A 21,045-nucleotide genomic window follows, 5' to 3' on the forward strand; every position below is an offset into this window, starting at 1 on the left:
CCAAATCTCTTGAAGATGGAAAGAAGTGGGGGAAATGGCCTTCCTCGAAAGAATCCCTGAAGTGCTTTTTACTCCTCCCTCTTTTCCTCTTCACAGAAATGCTCAGAGTTCCTATGTAAATTTACAGCACCCATGTTTCCAGCCCTCAGAAGCATAATTGAGCAAGTATTTAATTGTTTGGATATTGCATAAAAGAGGTTCTGTCCAAGCTAACTTTAGAAACTTTTATTCCCCAGCCAACTTGATCTCTTTTATTCTGGCAGGGGACCATTCCTAGTGGCACTGGGGAAATCTTGGCATCCAGAAGAATTTAACTGTGCGCACTGCAAAAATACAATGGCCTACATTGGGTTTGTAGAGGAGAAGGGAGCCCTGTATTGTGAGCTGTGCTACGAGAAATTCTTTGCTCCTGAATGTGGGCGATGCCAAAGGAAGATCCTCGGAGTAAGTATCAGAAACCTGTTTATGCTGAGCGAGGTTGAAAGCACAATAATTTTTTTGTTGTGAAACCCTTCCATCAGTTTTCCTTTTTATGTTCTTCTTGCTTGATCCCCTCTCTGTTTTCATCACTGTTTATTATTGTAAAGCAAAACTAAATAGACCTCTGTAGAAGTATATCGGACTCATGGGGTTAAGTTGTCTTTGGTTTTGTCTTACTGAGTGCTCTCTTGTCTAGTGAAAGTCTAGCCACTGTAGGGAAAAAATAATTTACTGTGGGTGTGCTACCTCAACAGGACCCTGTTTGCTCAGGAATGAAGAGGTCGCACAGGACCACACACATCAGAGTTCTCAGAACTGACACCTTCACTGTTTTAAATTAAATTCCATAACTTTTATAAGAGCAGCATTTCCCCATTTGTCAGGGTTCAAGCACAGGGCACAGATCTCATGAAATATATAAAACATGAGGCTTATAAATGATATATTTTTCTTAAACACATATAATGTTTAAAGATATAACTATTTTATGAGCATATACATGTGATAGAAAAATAATCTAAGCACCTTTTTTTTTCTCTTTTCAAAAAGGGAGTAATTTAGGAGTCAGATATAGAATAAATAATGATGAATGAATGAGTTTCCTGCTCTGGAATATCCAGTTTGCAGTTTACAAAGAAAGGGTCAGTCATTTCTTATGGATGACTAGGAGATGGAATTTTATTTTAGAAGCATCCAAGGTGCCTCATCCAAGGTTCTCGTACGAAACATACAGCTAATACAAAAGATGGAAATGGCATTGGTGAATTCTAATATCCTGTCTATAAAAATATAATAATGAAACTTTAATTCATATCAGCTGAGAGAAAAGTTAGTATGAATTATTGAGAACTTTGAATTTCAGATTACATCTTTATATGGTTCTAAAACTTTGAGGACACTTAAATTATAACTATACCACATGAAATATTTCTGTATTATTAATTTGTATAATATGTTGGGAACAAAAGAGTAGAATGATACAGGCTGTCAGTTCCTAAATGACAAATAATAAGTTGAATATATGTTAATACTCTTTTAGTATATAAATATATTCTATAAATTCTAGAATAATTAATAACACGAAGTCAGGTAACAGTCTTAAAACCAAATGAGGTTCTAGGAAATGGAAATCTTATCCTCATTGCCTTAGAGATGGGCCAGAAGTTCACTACAGAGACAGATTCTCTGGATTGTGTTTTAGTTGTCTGATTTCCTATTAGAGAAGAAATAGTAATCTGTCTCAAGGATAGGGAAGTAAATGCCAAAAGCCTTGAGAAATGATTTGGTTCAATGTACATTTGTTGGACATGTTCATGGTAATCTTTTTGGATCTAAACAACTGGCATTTTCCCCCAGTATCCTTCAGTAGTGAACTGTGGCGTTTTCTAAGGCTAATAATTTTCTCTGTATCATTTTATTTTATTTTAACAATTTTTATTATAAAAAATATTTCACTCTACAGCAATTAGAAAATACCAAAAAATGTGAAGAAGAAAATTAAAATGACCTATATATTTTACCAATCCCAGATAATTCTTAATCTTAGGATGTATTTTTTTTCCAGTTTGCTCTTTATAAGTAATTCATGTACAAAATTGTAACCATATTTTATGTGTAAAAAAGAGGACTCTTTTTGGGATAAATATTATAGAAAGAGTAAATTCCCTTTTTGTTAACTGTTCTTCAAAAATAATGTTTAGTGTCTCCATCTCTCTCAATCTAAAGAAATGATTCCTTGCAAAACCAGCTTCTCAAGACTTCTTTTACTAATTAAAATCTGATCCAAGTCTTTAATACTGCTATTTTTAACCATAGGGCCATTGTTGACTAGAATCCACACTTCATGGTTCAAATTTTAGACACTCATTTGAGTGTGTGCTTAGTGTAGTCACAGCTGATTTCCAGAATCCTAAACATGTGTTAAACTGATTGGATTATACTGATTATGTTATTGCTTCCATAATGCTCCAAAGCACAGGTTTGTTTTAATTTTCAAATGTTTTGCCCTTTCTCGTGACATTTTCTTTTTTTCCCCTCCGTGACATTTTCAAGATAATACTATGAAACCTTTGTAAGTTAATGTTCCCTGACACCCTTTTGAGAGAAAGCAGAATGTTTCATAGCAAACACTTATGAAATGCTTACTTTATTCACCGCATGTATAATGTTTAAAAAACACAATAATCATTCTTTAAATAAGTTTATTGATGAGTATTTATGGGAAACACACATACTGTATAGTGTATCAGTTTAGACGATTTGTGAGTCTGTCCTTAAGTATCATCTGTTACTTAGAGGAAAAGCTCGTGGTTAGAACAAAGCATGTTTCTACTTTGGGTCAGTTTAAAAGGGCTGTGTTGGTACAACTAGTAAAATAAGCATTTGTGTATTGTCATCTTTCTTTACATCCAATTACCTTTCTGTAACAGGAAGTCATCAATGCTTTGAAACAAACTTGGCACGTTTCCTGTTTTGTGTGTGTGGCCTGTGGAAAACCCATTCGTAATAATGTTTTTCATTTGGAGGATGGTGAACCATACTGTGAGACTGGTAGGATCCTAAAGCCATTTGTTTCTTAAGTTTTAAATAAAGATAAAACATTAACCGTTATATTACTATAAAGTTGAAAGGAAATGTTGGGCAAAGTAGATTTCCTAACTCTTTCAGGGGCATTTAAAGCTATTCTAAATATATAGCAAAAAACTATATAAAATTTCTATGTGACTTTGTCAAGACAGACATTCCCAACTTCATTAAGAGAAAGGAGCATATAAGCATTACCTAGTAGGAAAATATTTTACTTGAATCCCTAATAGTTTATGGATATGAAGTCTACCAAATTGTGTAGCTTAAAGCCACCACTTACACTCGAAACGGTGACTTTTCAGTGGTTTTAAACATGAGAAATGATCAATTTTTGAACGTGTTATTGATTTGCCCTTTAAGGCAAATGTCTTGACAATAAATTGGAAGTCCTTTGTTACTCTTACTGAATGGGAGGGTGATCTTGGTTTGGATTGTTCCCTTAGTAAAATTATTTTTGATAAACTGGGCTCTAAGGACCAATCTACTACATTTGTCTTATTAGTACCCGAGCTCTGAACACTTCTTTTCTTTCCCAGGGGCAGTAAGTGAACTTTCATAACACTTATTTATTAATATTACTCTTACTTAGGTATTAGTACCACACATATGTTTCAAAAAATAAAATATTTTCCCTTTATCATGCCTACATTCACTACCACTGCATTTCCACTGTGGAGTTTTATTGTTGATCTGCCTTCAAATTCAAAATGTGGTGCTGGAGGAAGGGAATATTGCATACTAGTTCAGATAAAGGAGCAGCCAACTTCTAATTCGAGTTTAGTCAACATCACTCGGACCCTTTTTTGCTCACTTAGTTCCTTTTAGCTCCTACTTAGGACCAGTCTAGATCTATGCCAGACTATCCACCAAGAAACTCTCTGGAAATTCCAGGGAACTATCCTACCTGTGGGCTATTTTGGGACAGGATGGCTACAAGCTGCCTACCCTGATTAAATCAGAATATTTCACATTTGTAATTTCACCTAATTCTTCTGAAGAAAGAGCTTGTTTGTTTTAAAATTAAGCTTTGCAAGACATTTTGACTAGCTGGCAGATAGTCCCTGTCTAGTCAAATAACATACAAAACTATCTAGCCTTAATACCATATTTAATGTAGTCTAAAAACCCAAAAATTGCTTAAAGAAAGGGAAAATATTATTGAAGATTTATTTAAATGTCATTTCTAATCAACTTGATCTATTTTTGTTGTATTTCTTTAACCTCCCACATTTGTTATTACCCAGACTTTCCCATCTCAGTAAATGCCCCCACCGTCCACTATCCCAAAACCTAAGATTCTGCTCTTTCCCTTGCTCTCGCCATATCCAATCTATTAGTAAATTCTAGCAGTTCTACCCCCAGCATATATTAATTCATTCATTTCTCTCCACCTCAATAGTCAGAATTAAATCCAACTCACTGTCTTTGTTTGGACACTCTAATCACCAACTAAAATGGTATATCTTCTTTCCCCGACCCTCAGATAGCAGCTATGATAATATTTTGCTTCAATGTGAATTAGATTATGCTTCATACCTCTTGCTTCTGCTTGAGTAAACACTATACTCCTTATCAGGCCTGCTTTGCCAACCTTATCTTCTACCACCTTACTTTCTGTCACTGGATTCTAGGCATACCTGGGCCCTTTGCGTTTCTGAACGTGCTAAGATTCTTCCTGCCTCAGGGATTTGTACTTGCTGTTTCTTCTAACTGATCTGTTCTTCCTCAGCTTTTCTGTGGTGATTTTTTGTTTTTTTTGTCAAGTCTCGGCACAACTGTTACCTCCTTAGAGAATCCTTTCCAAACCCACCTAGTTAATGGAGTGTTACATACTTCCCCCAACTTTCTGTATCACATGACTATTTTCTTCATTGTTCTTGTGACAATCTGAAATTATTTATTATCACTTACTTTAAAAATATAATAAATGACAACATCGAACTCCCAGTGAGAATGTAAGCACCATAAAGAGAGCAGCGACATCTGTCTTCACCACTATACCCGCCATCAGTGCCAGGCACACAGTAGGACTCTATGAACATGTGCTGAGCAAATGGTGCTAAGGAATATTGAACATTGTTAAGAAAGGTAAATCAAGTTGGAAATTGAAGTCTACTTTCTGCTCCAGCCCAGGTTGGAGTAAACACAAGTAGTGAGAGTAGCTGCATAAAAGAAAATTGCCAGTAAATTCTAATTTAGTAATAATTAAGAAACATCTCATCATTACTGCTTTCTTCAGAAGGAAATCCTATTAGTATTTTATAGCTGTAATCTCTGTCAAGTAAATGGTGTTCTCTGGCTAAGGATTTTTGGCATGAAGTCATAAGATTGAAAGGAAATCGCAGCAAAAGAGTAGTGGCTAATACTGTTATGATACAGTCCGGCTAGAAACCCAGTCATGGCACTTATTCATGGAAATTTCTTGTGACATTTTTTTCTTCCCTACCAAGTCAGATACTCTATGAAATGTGCTGATATCAGATATTTCTTCTTGATTTATATTCTTTAGTCTTAGTGTTGCTGGTTTTTGGACGTTCTCTTGTCTTTTGTTAAAACAGTCATGTCTGTTGATAACTGATCAGGGAACAGAGTTATTCTTCATACGTATTTGGACATTTAAGTAGCTGGAGATAGGTGAGAAGTATTATGTGGAAAAATGGAAAAAGGACATTAAGTTATGTAAATAATATTTACCCCAAAGGTAACCTGAAACATGCTATGCATATTTCTCAAGCCAAACATGTCTTCTGAACATTTTTCAGCTACTAGTAACTTTATCTTCATCTTCTCATTTAATTTCAATTTTGTTGCTGCTTTCTAGGAACTATTATTCTAAAGCTTTGACATGTTTAAATTATGTCTCCTCACCCCCACCCTGCTGCAATACAGATTATTATGCCCTTTTTGGTACCATATGCCATGGATGTGAATTTCCCATAGAAGCTGGCGACATGTTCCTGGAGGCCCTGGGCTATACCTGGCATGACACTTGCTTTGTATGCTCAGTAAGTAAACTCTTATTTTCAAATTAGAGGAGCACAGTATGGCCAGTTTTAGCCTAAGCACTAAATGGAAATAACAGTTCTTGTATCTTTCAGTCCTTCACACATAAAAGTATTTTTACAGTGATTTTGAAAGTTGTTCATTGAAAGTTTTGGCATTTTATGAAGTATTTGGCACAGAATAAGATGCTTATTCCTTTAGAGAAAATCTTATTTTTAATAAGTTTGTGTTTATAAGGAGAAACTACATATTTCTTAAAACAATAGTCCTTTACATTTTTTTTAAACTGTGTTTTATTGGAGTGTTTTTAGTAATTTTTGGAAACATGAGTGCCAGAAATAGAAACAAACAATTCTAAAAACGTATTGTTGAATTAAGAGTAGAAACAAACTATATGTTGATTTGCTTCCTTCCTTAGCAGTAGTCCATGAATATTTTTTTTCTTTTTAAGACTATAATAAACATGTAATGATATATTTACCTATTTTGTTTGGTATTTTAATATTTTTGGTTTTATTTTTAATGATGAAAATAGCTGTAGAGATTCACATTTACCTTAAGACTTTTTTTAAAGATTTTATTTATTTATTTGAGAGAGAGTGAGAGAGAAAGAGAGAGAACACGTATGAGCAGGAGAGAGGTGCAAAGGGAGAAGCAGACTTCCTGCTGAGCAGGGAGCCCAATGCAGGGCTTGATCCCAGGACTCTGAGATCATGACCTGAGCTGAAGGCAGTTGCCTAACTGACTGAGTCACCCAGGTGCCCACTTAAGATATTATTTTTTAATTTAGAAAGTAAATATCCAATAAAGATACTCTGTTCAGATTTTGATTTTTTTTATTAGATTTAATATGTCAAATAGTTTTCAATACCCATTGTATGAAGGGAAAAAGTAATGTTAATTGAAGTCGAATGATTTCCCCAAACATTACCTGGTTGATTCTTAAATTGATCTTGTTTATCTCTTCCATCTCTTAGACTTCATGAGCTCTATAAAATACAACAACTTTTTAGCAGATTCGCTTTCTCCTGTTCTCTGGTAGAGCTGCTCCATTATACTATTGTACTTAAGAAAGGCAATAAGAAAGACAAGAAGACATAAATACAGATAGGAAGTAGACTATCTAATCATCCAGTAGCCAGATGTTGACCAGGGTTTTTACTATAAGGAACAAGAAATGAATTAAAAAGAATTCTCAGGTATTCCATGCCCGTGTGTTTGGAGGTTTAGAAATATTTGGCAAATCATTTGTATTGTGTTTTCATTTTGAGTGCTTTGGTTCCCTACAACAGGAGGCAAATTTAGATCATTGATGAGCATTTGGGAAGAGAAATTAGTTTAATGTGACCTCTTTATGTATTTTCTTATAAGGGCCTAGTAAAGAAAAATAATGATCAGTGATTTAAATAAATTAGAATGCATTCTAGGAAAAAGTCATTCTTCGTTGCTTTTGAAAAATTACATGAAATATCATAGTAATCATTAAATGTCAGAGTGTCTAATACAACCAACGAAGTGCTTTGTCTTATCCACCAAATGAAAAGTCATTTTCCCCTTTTAGGCATATTTGATAAAATAATGATATTCTTTTAAATAATATCTTCTTTTTCAGGTATGTTGTGAAAGTTTGGAAGGTCAGACCTTTTTCTCCAAGAAGGACAAGCCACTTTGCAAGAAACATGCCCATTCTGTGAATTTTTGAAAGTCAACAGTTCAGGGGTAGAGAAGAAATTCGAAGAGAAAGAGGAAAATCGGAATTACCAATTAATTTTTAGATTTAATACTTATAGGAATTTTGAAAAATAATAGTAGCCCTGAAGGGATAAATTCCAGCTTTAAAAACCAAGTCTATGAGGAAATATTTGGCTTCATAAAGTAAAGAGACAGTTTCGCATTTATGATTACTTTTTCCCTGTATTTTCTGCCCATAAAATAACTTTTATAAAAACCAATTTCCTGGTTGACTATTAAATTCATCATAGAATAAATTAGTGAAGAATTAAATTTTAGAATAAAAACCTCTAACATCTATGCTGAATTAATTATACTTTCTTTCCTTGTTAGGTAGTTCTGAGTAAATCTGTAAAAGGCAATGAAAATTGCCTTACACTCTATCAATAAGTAAAATGTATTTTTAAAAAAATAGTGCTTATCTTTAAAAGAGGAAATAGGAGTTTAAACAGAATTTTATCAGTAGTAGGTATCAGTTTTTAAAAAAAAAAACTGTATGTGCTTTTTTTGGTCTTACTGATCATTCCAGTAGGTAAGACTAATAAGATTTTCCATCAAAATGTGCCATGCCAATAAGAGATGTTACATATTTCTCTCATCCACCCCCCAAAAAAGCCACCACATTGCTTACTAATTTCAAATATTTGCCTTTTATTGAAATATAACCAGTTCTGTTCATTGTATATGTTTTATCACCTGTATTAGTCAAACTCCCATTTTTTCCCCTTCCCTCATGCTGAGGTCAAGAGAGTTAGTAGAAAAGAGTGAAGTTAGGAATTATGGGAAATCTGAGGACTGTAATCAGAATTGTTAAAAATTCTCCCCTTTTCAGACAGTGAATCCATTAGATCAGTTTCAGATTTGTATTACTGACTGATAAAGGTTTTAGAACTCTCTTTGCAGAATAATTTTTTCTTTAGTTCTACATTAGAAAAGTAAAAGATTGACTTGGGGTTGTGATAGAATCTAAGGATTGTTTTTTGTTTTTGTTTTTTTTTCTTTTAGTAGTTCTCTCTTAGTAATAAATAAACCACTTCCAAATGTGATCATGAAGTTTGGAAAGCTTTTATTCCCAGAGATTGATAGTATAGGAGGGGAACGTGATCAGTTACTCACATTGGCTTGTTATTTGTTTTATTTGGGGAAAAAATTATATAGATAACCCATGAAGACGTGAACAACAGTTGTGAAATTGTGAGAAAACAGATTTTGACATTTGACAGTTTTTCTCTTTGTTTCCGGAATGGAGGAAAGCCCGTGATCCCACTAAGGTAAAATACCAATATGTCTGGGGCAAGGGGCTTTTAAAGTTGAGACAACCCCAAGTCCTCCCTGCCCCGTAACTCACGAATGACTTCATTTCCATTGTGTGATGTTTGTTGTAGAGGGAGGTTTTAGGCTCTAATATTTGTTTAACCTCCCTAAGAACTTTTCAAGGCATCTGTCCTGAAAGCTGTTAATTTATGGTCTAGCAGATTTCTCTTATATGCAGATAATAATTAACTGGGAGTCAAAGCATGAGAAGGGTGACATGAAGTGGCTTCACCAGTAGCAACCCCGAACTACCTCCTCACCCTGCATCTGTAGGGAGGCAGGAAGTTTTACTCTTGAAATAAAGTGCTGGAACTGCATTGTGCAGTATTTCTCGATTGCTGCTGAAACCACCTGTAGAGTCCGTGCTGGCTGATGTGCGTTGTCACACAGCTTCGGGTCAGCCTCTTGCTTTACACAATATAAAATAAATCGGTGGTTTTGTTTGGATGTAGTAGAGATGATTTTTTTGTTGTTGTTGTTGGTTGTTTAGTTTTGCCTTTATAGGTTCTATGCCAAGATAGTATTTGAAAAGTCAGTGGCATTTGGGTATTTCCTTTCCAGAATTTTATTTGACCTGGATTTCTTGCTAAGTTACATTACATTAAGGATGTTGTTTTTATTAGACTTTTTTTAGTGCACATTATTCATGGAGCATAATGTTGCATTCCTCTCAGTTTTATCCCTAAAAAGATAACATTGCTTCCTAATTTATCATTCTGTGCTTTGCCCTTTTCCTTTGTGGCAAAGCTTTATATATGTTCTAAACCAGTTAATCCTGTGAAATAAATATTGACTATAACCCAGAAGAATCTCTGTATTTTCCAGTGGGGAATGAATGCCATATTTAATACACCAGCGTTAATCTTAAAATAACTGGCAGAGCACTTTATTCTTCTGATGAGCTCCCTGAATATTTATTTTTCTGATTATAAATATTCCATGTCACTAGCATTTTTTTAATTATTACCTCTTTGCTGTAGAGCATTTACTTTTAGCCTTTCTTGATGTATATTTTGGAATGCTGTACTTAGTATGATACAGATTAAAATTACAGTATATGACTCTTAAACATCCCTTACTTATATTTCCCAGATTCAAAATAGTAGCAATAGGTTCCAATTTATAACATTTTCCCAGACTTACAAGGGCTGAGTGTTGCCCGCTGGAGTGGCAGCCTAGAGAGGATCCCCGCTGCTTATGCTTACAGGAGCATGCATATTTCTTGTTGATTCAGGTTACATTTAGAGTCTAAAACTAAAGCCTAGTCATTTGGTCACAGTATGAAGACAAATAGAAATAAGAGGTTGAATCTTCAAAATATTAGTGTAGCCTATGGTTGAAATTATCTACAGCAGAAATGTTTTCATGGTGCCGTTTTCAAGGGGTAGTATATTAGGACCACTTTCATAGACAATAATTCCTTCCTCTCCCTTGTACAAGTTTGAATCTAGTGTTATATTCACATTTCTGTGAAGCTTAGAGCTTTTTAAATCATCTCTATTGAAAGGAGAGGCTTTTCTGACATAAGGGAAGGGAAAACGGTGAATAATTTGACACAAGTCTAGTCTGGCTTCAGTTTGTCATCCTTCTCCTCCAAATGTTTTAAGGTATTGGGTTTGGATTCTCAAAGTATCATTTGCCTTATCTGTTAACCTCTAATTTCTGTTTCTTTACATTTTTACGTTTGTATACATCTGTACTGTTTTGCTTTTGGATCCATTTTCTAATTAAAAACCACGTGAGAAATATAATCAGTATAGTAATACCTTAATGTGCACATATTCAATAAATAAGTGGCTGCAGTGATAAAAGCAAGCTCTCCTGGTTTTTCTTTGTTGGGTGCAATTGGTTTCCATTGGAGTCGTCATGGGAATAAAATAGTGTTCACAGGACAGGAAAAGAAGTAGTGATTCTTGGGAGAATCCCTCTTTTATGATATTCGCCTATCAAAATGTCCCAGAAACAAAACATTTGAAAAGATTGTCACATTTGTTCTACTTTAATCCATTTTTATGCTCTGCATGTAGCATGTACACGATACGTGTTTGTAAATTAATACATAAATAAGCCCCATTGTTTTAGAAAATATTTACCGCTGAAACAGTTTATTGGAATAACCTGTCGTATCAAGCACTGTATTGTATCATATTGAAACAACATAAGTCATCATCTACATTTTCACGCTTTAATCAACCAGGGTACGTTACTTCATGGTTAACTCATCCCAATCTCATTAGTTAACTTTTCTCTAACTAGGTAGGCTCATCTAGTCCTCATTTGTTTATTGGTTTAAGATTTTTTTTCCAACTGTATAAAGTTAAGAGGAATGTTCCTGTTGCAGGCTGTATATTGGAAATAAAAGACAAATTCAAGTCTATTTGCTCACAGTATATTAAACTCCAGAAGCCAAACTTATAAGGGCATCAAGTCTGCATTTGACATTTTAATAGCTGCTGTTTGGTTTCTATCAATCACGTCATTGCACATTAAAATGCACCAACAAAATAAGAGATCTGTCATTCCTTCGTTAAGAAACAGTAATCCAGTGCAAGATTTATAGGCTTAAGACTCGACAGTGTGTGTTCACAATAAATCCCCATTCAGTGCTCAAACCAGAAACAAGCCTCCCTGTCGTTCAGTGTTTTCTGGTCAAAATGTCCCCAATATAAGATTATCAAAGGTTTGCTTACAGAACTACATATAAAATCCTTTTGCCAGCAAAAGCTTAATTTAGGTTAGCGGTTTCCCTTTTTGAGTACTCTCAGACAAGATCTTGGTTATATCAGAAACACATAGGTACTGATGTATTATTAGCGGGCCTGGTGTTAATTAGGGAGAATTACCAGAAATAGTTTGCTTCGTGGGAATTTATTACAGAATCACACTTGACTGATGGCAGAATAGGAGTTGCTGAGAGAGAGCAGCTCCCACTCATAACCACTAATTAATAGGGTGCCAAAATTCCGCAGAGAAGGTTTCATCCCAAGTGTGGGAGCCGCACAGGGAAAATGGTTCCTTTGCAGTATTTAAAATTTAAAAGAGGAAAGGGGCTAGGACGCATGGCTACCCAACCGAAATCTCAGACTGATACAGTTTTGTGTTGTACTTATGAATGAGAGCATTTAACTCGGAAAGTGCCGAGCCCAAAATGTTGTGAAAGAATCCCTTTCCCTCCAAAAGTCAAACGTAGCCTGTATGTTTATTATACTAAGGAGATATGCAAAGGTATTTTTAATGTGGCAAGTGTCTGATTCACTCAACTGTTCATTTTATGAGGAGAGTTTAGAACAAACCATTTGTCTATGGCATAATATTACTGAACTTTTACTCTTTATTCCATGATTTAGAAACTGTCTGAGGAGGTGGTGAGATTACATCAATGATTAACAAGAAAGGTGTGGCTTCCACACCTTGAACCCAGCGTTGAGGAAAACAAGGTGTGTTTAGTGATTGGCACTAAAGGCAGAGCACTGGGGGAGCCCTATTAATGAAAGTTGGCCAAGAAGGCAATTCTTTTCCTTGTGCTTGTAACGGCGTGTAATCACATACAATAAAGCTTGGAGCCATTGCTTAGTGTGGAAGAATAAAGCATTTCCATGTCACAAAACCACTGATCGCTGACCTCAGGGAGAAAAATAAAACAATTTATAATTCACAGAGAGTATAATTTTTCCATTTCTCTTCAGGCAATGTAGTTCCCAAGGAAAATGACTTCTGTGCCAGGCCCGCGGATTGATTGACACGGTCTCTAAGGCATCCGTGTTTCAAAAGGACAAAGTTTCTGTTTAATAACTGGGTTCCAAATTAGTTTTTCATCGTGTTCTAATTGTCACATTTGCTCTCTGGTTCAAATATACTTAGGTTTGTTTTTTCTTCTTTGTCCCCCCCTTTTTTCCTTTGCTTGTAAAGCACACACAGCTGGTGCTATTCTAAGCACTTACTCAAAAATACCATTGTTCGTTTAAAGTATTTTAGTAGACTATAATATCTTCAGAGCTGTCTTTTGATTTTTTTTCCCCTAGTGTATCACTGATATGCCAAACTTCCCTTGGTAAATAGGAAAGTAACTTGAACTCCGGTGACTTATCATACCAATATTAGTTTTTGTGTAAGTAGAAGTCTTTGCTTAGCTGAGCATATATAGAGGTCGTCCGACCCCAGACGTTTTCTCTATTCCTGTTTGCTTGAGAATCCTGACAATCTCAAGCTTCCTCAGTTGAATGAAATGGAGAAGAGACAAATTCTTGGAACTTGGCAAGTAGGAACTTTGAAATATAAATTAAAGTAATCCTAGATTTATCAACTGAAACTTATCATTTGTTCTGCTTTGTGAAATTATTACACTACTGCTTAATAATTTTTCTGGTACTATAAATGCTTTAGATAAAAATGAACTTAATAAAAAGTTGAGAGGCACCAAAGTGAACCCAGGACTTCTGCCCCAAGAAAAGGTATTAATCAATGATGTGAATCTATGAGTTTGCTTATGTCTGACTGTCCAGAAGTTCTGGATGATCTTTAACAAAGATGGTGAGAGTATAAATTAGGGCTTGGAGGGAAGTGTGTTTGATTATACCTGGTGGATCAGATTGGGTCCAATCAGGAGGCCGAAATCATACCGAACTTAGCAGGAGACGTTTAAAGAATTATTAAGCTATGATAGGAGAATAATTGTGAATATGTAAAGAGAACTCAAAGGGCAACCTAAGATTGAGAGAGAGGACCCAAGGAAGAACAACCTTCCAATGAGTACCCTTCTCCATGGCTGGAGGTCAGACTTTGTTGGAGAAACTGTGATTGCAGCCCACTGAATGACAGAGAAGTTCTCTGGTTGCTGAGGCCAGCCAGAGCTGTTCTTCAGTTACCAGGAACAAAGAAACAACCCTCCAGAACACAGGTAATCCCAGGTTAGGTTACCAAGTTTAGGTGGGTGGGTGTGCACAGGAAGTTGGAGTGTCGCTATGTCCTAAAATACACAGTATCCACATCAAGAGAACTGCGGCAAGGCGGTCACTGGCCCAGGGCAGGGATGTGAAGTCACTGAGGAACTGTGCGTTCTGGAAGCTCAGCTGGGGCAGAGCTCCACCAGATGCCCCCCGCCTCAGGCCCCATGGATGAATCAGGCAGCTGGAGAAGGAAAAGCAAAATGCAGCACCTGGAACCAGGAAGAGAAGCTCTTGACTTCTGCACTATTCCTTTGTCTCCCTTGGCTGACAGTTGGCAAAGCTTAACACCACTCACTGTAAAGGAGAAACGCTTGAAGAGTCCAGGTCACTATCACGGGACAGGTTCTGAAGGATGAACTTGGAAGTGAAGATCAATACATTGATAATAGGCACATCTGGGTACAAAACGAAAGCTTTACATTCTTAACTAAATCAAAACCTCCATTTTTCTTGGTGAACTGGAAACCCAAAGAAAGTCTTCTAACTTCATCCTTTATTGTCAAAAATCCTCTGTTAATTCAATATGCAAAGTAAACATAATGTAGCATTGATTGTGTTTTTCAAGGTCTACCCCTAAACATCCAGTATAATGGTAGTTCTGAGTATTTAAGAGATTTATCAGATGTATACTAAGATATAACCAAAGGGTTTTTCCCCCTACAGTTAAAATGAATAAGACATTCTTAATTGGAGGTTTGTATTAATTGGGATTACTGTTAACAGGAAGTTTTTTGGTATAAACCCCAAACCCTATCATATAGAAAAATAGATTATTTTCACATTCAGTAATGGAAAGCAAAGAGATTAATGATTTCCCCTTCACAGTAAACTAAACCATGAAGGATCAAGCCCAGTGGATTATAACAATAACTTACATTTCTTATACTGTCCTCTACTTCGTGTGGATATTAGCTGTCATGCTAGGGTACGCTAATTCCCTGTAAGGTTCTAATATCTGGAGAAACGGAGAGTCAACTATTTTTAACCCAAATACTAGAGATGAGAAAATGAAAACTCTGAGAAATAATTCTCGAAAAACATACAGTTATTAAGCGGCAAAGCTCACACTTAGACTCCTTACTAGATTAGAGAGAACATTTACCATTTCATCCACATTGTCTTACAGTCTCTTTTATTAATAAGGGACAATTCTCATATGTTCCGTTAGGAAAGGACAGGTTTAGAAATTACTTAATTTTGACAGACTGTGTACAAACTTAAAAGGCGTATCCGTCTGACCTGCACACTTGCCTGCCGCACAGGCGTCTGCCATCGGACCATGGGCCCGTCCCAGGTGATATTCGTGCCCTGGCTAGCCCTGTCCGTTTGCTGTTCTTTGTGCTTTCTCCGCATTGCAAAGAATCCCAGGAATACCGAAAGTCGGCTGGAGGCATAGCTAACACCGAACAAATGAGAAGGCCGCAGGAACTGCGGTGAAAGCGACTTGTGCCCACACAGGTCAACAGTACTATTTATAAGATGTGGGAAAGCAAGTCAGGGTGGCCAGCACCCAGCTCGTCGCTGTGTGATGCAGTTAATTCCAGGCTGTGAGTGTGAAGAGTGGAGGATGGAAAAGGCGAGGCCTCGGTGAGAAACTGCACATATGTCCGATTATTCTGACAAGGTTGCCTAAGATTCTTTTTTTTCGCTCAATTGAAACAAAATCTCTCTGCTGTTTGGTAATGGCAGGCACCGCTGCTGAGTCCACTAAAGCATAGCTGGAAAATCCAGCTGCCCTCACATCTGTTTTGTATGACCTTTCAATCATCAGCAAATACTTCTGCCACTAGGAATGGGAGTCTGGGTAGGCTACGGCTCTCTGGCTTTCTAAGCTATCACTACGGAAAACATATTGAAACAAAATTCACGCATGCCATGTACCATGCCCAGAAATTATAGACTTGTCTGTGTGGTGTTAAGGTTTTGACCTATCAAGAGTGCTCACACCTGCTTCTTACAGTCAAGTTGTTAGTCCTTTGTTCAGAAAATGAGACATATTATGAAATATGTGAATGGGCTTTTATGGCTTAAGACTTAAGTGGTTAGGATCTCAAACTGGTTCAAACTAAAATAACGTTGATGAACTAGCGTGTTTTAAGACTTCTAACGATTACATTTATTCTACGTCAGAAACCTGTGCGACTTGCCTTTCAGATTCTTTGAAAACCATGACTTGGTTACTAATGCTTGCTTGAGTTCCAGGTTGTAAGGAAGTGTTCTGAAAACAAAAAAGTGGGGGTAAAATCACTAAGGAATCTCTTGGAAGGATGATGATAAAGTTCACTCTCGCGCGAATTACGACGGGAAGCCAATGGAAAATGTGTGAGTTCGGTTTTCTCTCAAGACCAACTTGGGCTGTTGTCAAAGGAGAGCATGAATGGTTATAATGAATACAGGAATGATATGTGAGTACACGTGTCAGGTGCTTAAAGAGAGCAGCGTGCTTTAGGTGGACCACGGGCCTGGCACTGACAGACCTATGTGAGTGTGAGCGTCTCCATCACGCCCAGCCTGAAATTACAGAAGAGTTAACAAGCAGGCATTTGGGTCATCTCCAAATCAGTGGTGGTGCATCTTCCGTTATTTTTCTTCAACATCTAATGCAGAGGGAAGACTGAGCGCTTTGTTAGCAGGAAAGGAGGAGGTGTAGAATCCCTGGAAGTAGAGAGCCACCCCTAAAATGCTCTGACCCACTTAGCTCTCCCTCATGGTCGTCCACCCCACTCAGCAAAGGAGCCCTGAGCCGGGATTCAGCTGGTCTTGCTCCAGAATCTCCCTTAGGAGTCTCTGTCCCTGACTCTAAACTGCTTATCGAAGAATCCCATCAATCCCCATGGAGTTCTCGCCTCAAGAACTGCCCTAGTAAATTACAATTCTCTCCATCTCATAATGTTTCCTGTGATGTTTTAGAGCTTCTCCTGGACTGGCACCCAGCACAATGGACCAGTAGACCAACTTCTTTGACTGTGTTCCCTCACTTAAGAGCCTTCTAATCTTGGAAAAGCTACAGAACTTGGTTGAACCTGTGGTTTTTTGTTTTGTTTTGTTTTTCATTAGTGTGTCCTTTCACCCTCTCGGAGGATAGTTCTCCAGTGTATTGGAGAGCTGTCACAATGCTCGAATGAGATTGTGTATGTGAACGTCGAGAGCTACAAAGGACCTATCTAGCCTTTTCTTGAAGAGATAATAAGATACATTAGTCAAAAAACAGATTCAACTTGTTAATCCTTGGTTCAGAAAATGAGACCTTTTATGAAATATGAGAATGAAGAGCTTAAATTTTAAGCCTTCCAAAATAAATTTGAGAATTGCTATCAACTGTCTCAGAAATTCACAATGCACATTTAAGCTGATAGTCTTGTCACGAAGAATAAAAATACTTAAGTTTTAACTAGGGATGCCTGAGTGGCTCAGTTGATTAAGTGTCTGCCTTCAGCTCAGGTCATGATCCCAGGGTCCTGAGATCGAGTCCCTCATCGGGCTCCTTGCTCAGCAGGGAGCCTGCCTCTCCCATTGCCTGTGCTCCCTCTGCTTGTGCTCTCCCTCTCTGACAAATAAATGAATAAAATCTTTAAAAAAATAAGTTTTAACTATGTATTTCCCAAATATATTTGGCCAAGCGCCCCTTTATTTAAAGAAAATCTATCAATACCTTATTCTACATAATACAATCTGGGATATACTAGTTACCCTTTCTCCATTTTCATGACAAATGTGCTGAATTGTGCTTGTCTTTGCATTTTAGACCAGCGGTTCTCAAACTTTAGTGAGCACCAGAATCTTTTGGAGAGCTGCTGAAAGTAGATTACTGAGCCCCACCCCCACAGTTTCTGCTTTAGTTGGTCCAGCGCAGGGTGAAGAATCGGCATTTCTACCACGTTCCCAGGTGAAGCTGATCCTGCTGGTCCGGAGCCCACCTCTGGGGAAGCACCTGTTGCGGATCACTTCCCACTTTAATATGCAAATGACTTCAGGATCCCGCGATTCTGACTTGGTAGGAGGGACAGACCGGGGATGAGGCCAATCACTGTGCATTTCTGATGAGCTTCTGGTGGGTGCCCCGGATGCTGGAAGCTCACAGACCACACCTGGAGGAGGGCTGCTGAGCCTTCAGAGACAATAGGTGGAAACCAACATCTCTCCTCTTCTTGCGTCTAAAATCAGAGACTAAGGTTTCAGCCTAAAAAATGGAGATAAAAAAAGATTTAAAAAAAAATCTACCTAGGGAATTTTGCTGCTTTCTTTCATCCTTCTTTCTTCCAGGGATTTCTGTGGCCCTCGTGGAAAGCAGAGCACACGCGGCATCCCACATAGATTTGGCTGGTGCCTGAGCCCGAGCCCCAAATCCCAGCAGTGGCTGTGCAGCCTTACAAGGTGAGAGAGTAATTAAATCTCAGATGGCAAATTTGTGTTTTTTTCCCCCATCATTCCAGATTAGGAGTGTTAATTTTCCTGAACTTTAAAAATAAACTTTCATGTGGGGCGGGGGCGCGCGGCGGCAGTAAGTTGGAGAATTGGTGCACTGAGTCAGGAGTAAGGGATTTGGGTGTTTAGCCAGGCTGATCACTAATTATTTCTCTGACCCTGGAAATGGCACTTCACGAGTCCTGACCAGACCTTCCTTCTCTATAAAAATTAACGGGATCAGTGGTTTGTTCACATTATTTGTTTTAGTAACTCTCTTTTGAAACATCTTCAGAACCTCACACATAAAACAGGCAAGAGGTAAGCATTGGGCACTTTAATTTTCCAGCAGAAATACTTCTAATTTGCAAAACCATCAAAGAACCTCTGGCTTCCTGGGGTTCTCAGGAGCGAGATTTGTAAATCACTTAACTGGAAGGCCGCCTGAATTTCTTCCAGTCTCACACGAAGCCACCTGTGGGGATTGTGGGTCTGCACGATTAACATCCACTCACATTCCCCGAAATGACTTCGGCTTCTCCCAAACAATAGTTTGGTTTCTGTTTTTGAGTTTAATCATAATTCATTTCTTCAGTTCTTTCCACCCTAAAAGTACAAGCAAGTTTGGGGTTTTTTGGTTTTCTTTTATTTTTTTTCTTTTCTTTTCCTTCCCCGCCCCCCCCCCCCCCCCTTAAATTCTGGAAATTCAGGCTGGGAGGGGGAAGGGCAGAGGAAGGTTGTCTGCAGGCACACGGGGAGGTCTGGGAGTTGCTTTGTTTTCTTAGCTGTGCTGTGCAAATGAACTGAAGGTTTAGCACTTAGGTGCTGTTTGAAGATATAATACAACAGAGCCCGGAGTAGGGAGTCCAGGAACGCCATCGCCCGCCTTGCCCAAGGCCCCTCGGTACAGCTGTTCTGAGAGCTGCAAAGCTAAAATTTGTTGCCATGGCTTAGACCTAAACAAACCCCTGCCTGTTCTGGTATGTAGATTATGTTCTCTGAGGACGGCCCTGCTCACTCACTTTGCGTCCATCTGTGGGACATACAGGTTTCCGTCATTCCTCTGCGGCCCGCCACCCTAAAGCTATGGTTTGTTATGAGATATGGTGCCTTTCCACTTAACAGACACCTTGGTGTTGGAATGGGCCTATTCCTACAGCTTTTCCCCAGCTATACTGGAACCTCTGTCCTCAGGGACCTTGCTGTGGGACCACCTTGCAGGCGTTAATACTTTTCCCACTAAACCTGCTTGGATGGCCGCCAACGTGAATGCTGCTCTCCACAGAGTAATGGAGATTCCAGGATCCCTTGGGGTTCGTTTGGAGGCAAGAGAGCACAGTATCCCCCTCTCCTATCACGGTCGTCCTTCTCTTTTAATTTCTCATCTCCTCTGGCCTCCCCACACGTTCTGGGAGACGACTCTCCTAGTTTATTCTAGTACAATGATATCTGACCCTCTTGTAGAGGTCCCTCCATTTCACAGGACTCAGGAACAAATTTTAAAGACCAGGAGGTCTCCTAAGAAATAGTAAAATAACATTACTTCTAATTCCAGGCAACATAATAGGGAGTTAGAAAATACATATACATTCTTATATCGGTATAAAGTAGAACTAGCAAGTGAAAATTATAAAACTCACAGAAAACACAGATAATTTTCATTAGAACGGCCTCTTCTGTGTGTGCCTGCACATACACACACACTCTGTGTATTAGTAACAACCGTGATACCAAGTTATTTTCTGAAAGCTAAGAGAAAGGTGCCACGTGGTCTGCACTCGAAGTTTTAAAAGCTGCAGAGAAGTGTCCCTGTGGGAAAACCTCCTGGCCCTGGATTCTTGAAGGAACTTACAGTGTTGGTGCTGGTGTGAAAGACCTTGGGTAACAAAAGGGTCCATGTTTTTAAACTCCGAACAGGTAGGAAAGAGCATCGTTTGTATAAAGTCATGTTTTATGTAAGTTCCTCGTAATATTCCATCTCATCCCAGAACACATTTCCGCAAGGGAGTTGGAAGGCTACAGTCCACATACGTTGGAGCCTCGTGCATTCTCTCATGCGTTCACTCATTGAGCAAATACGCATCTGAGAGCCTAGAATCTTCCACGCGCCGTTTTAGTCCCTGGAGATTCAGCACAGGTCCCTACCCTCCTAAAGCTTGCGTTCCGGTCAGGAGAGGCACAGTGCGCAAGGCCGAGATTGACCACAGAGAATACCCGATGGTTAAGGGGGCGCAGTACCGAGGGTGGAACGAGAAAAGGGCGTGTAGGTTGGGCGAACCAGACGGGAAGGGTAGGGGGGAAGGAGCCAGGTAGCTACTGGGGAGAAGGCCGCCCCCGGGCAAGGAGAAAGCCTGGCCTGTTCGTGTGGCAGCCAAGAGCCAGTGCGCCTGGACCAAGTGAGGGAGACACTAGGGCCGAAGGAGCGGATAGGAAAGGCCTCAGAGGTGCTGGCAGGACTAAGGACTTCGGCTTTGACTTTCACGGTAAATAGTTAACAAGTCCTTGAGGCTCGTGTATGTAATTCTCTCTGTCTCTCTCTCTCTGTCGCTCTCAATGGCCCCTCAGAGGCGGGTTTTTGGCA

General features: G+C 38.4%; 1 protein-coding gene across 17 annotated transcripts in view; it reads left to right on the top strand.

Annotated features, from left to right (window-relative positions):
* The window catches only part of PDLIM5 (PDZ and LIM domain 5), a 218,675-nt gene extending 207,750 nt beyond the window's left edge, over window positions 1–10,925 (top strand). For all 17 annotated transcript variants that reach the window (XM_057309726.1, XM_057309736.1, XM_057309737.1 and 14 more), the window contains 4 exons: window positions 264–444; window positions 2,910–3,030; window positions 5,956–6,071; window positions 7,682–10,925. In XM_057309726.1, coding sequence (XP_057165709.1) covers window positions 264–444; window positions 2,910–3,030; window positions 5,956–6,071; window positions 7,682–7,771 — 508 coding nt within the window. In that variant the 3' untranslated portion in view covers window positions 7,772–10,925. The remainder of the gene's footprint in view (window positions 1–263; window positions 445–2,909; window positions 3,031–5,955; window positions 6,072–7,681) is intronic.
* The last annotated feature ends 10,120 nt before the right edge of the window (window positions 10,926–21,045 follow it).

This window comes from Ursus arctos, unplaced genomic scaffold (genome assembly GCF_023065955.2).
Source record: "Ursus arctos isolate Adak ecotype North America unplaced genomic scaffold, UrsArc2.0 scaffold_9, whole genome shotgun sequence".
NCBI lineage: Eukaryota > Metazoa > Chordata > Mammalia > Carnivora > Ursidae > Ursus > Ursus arctos.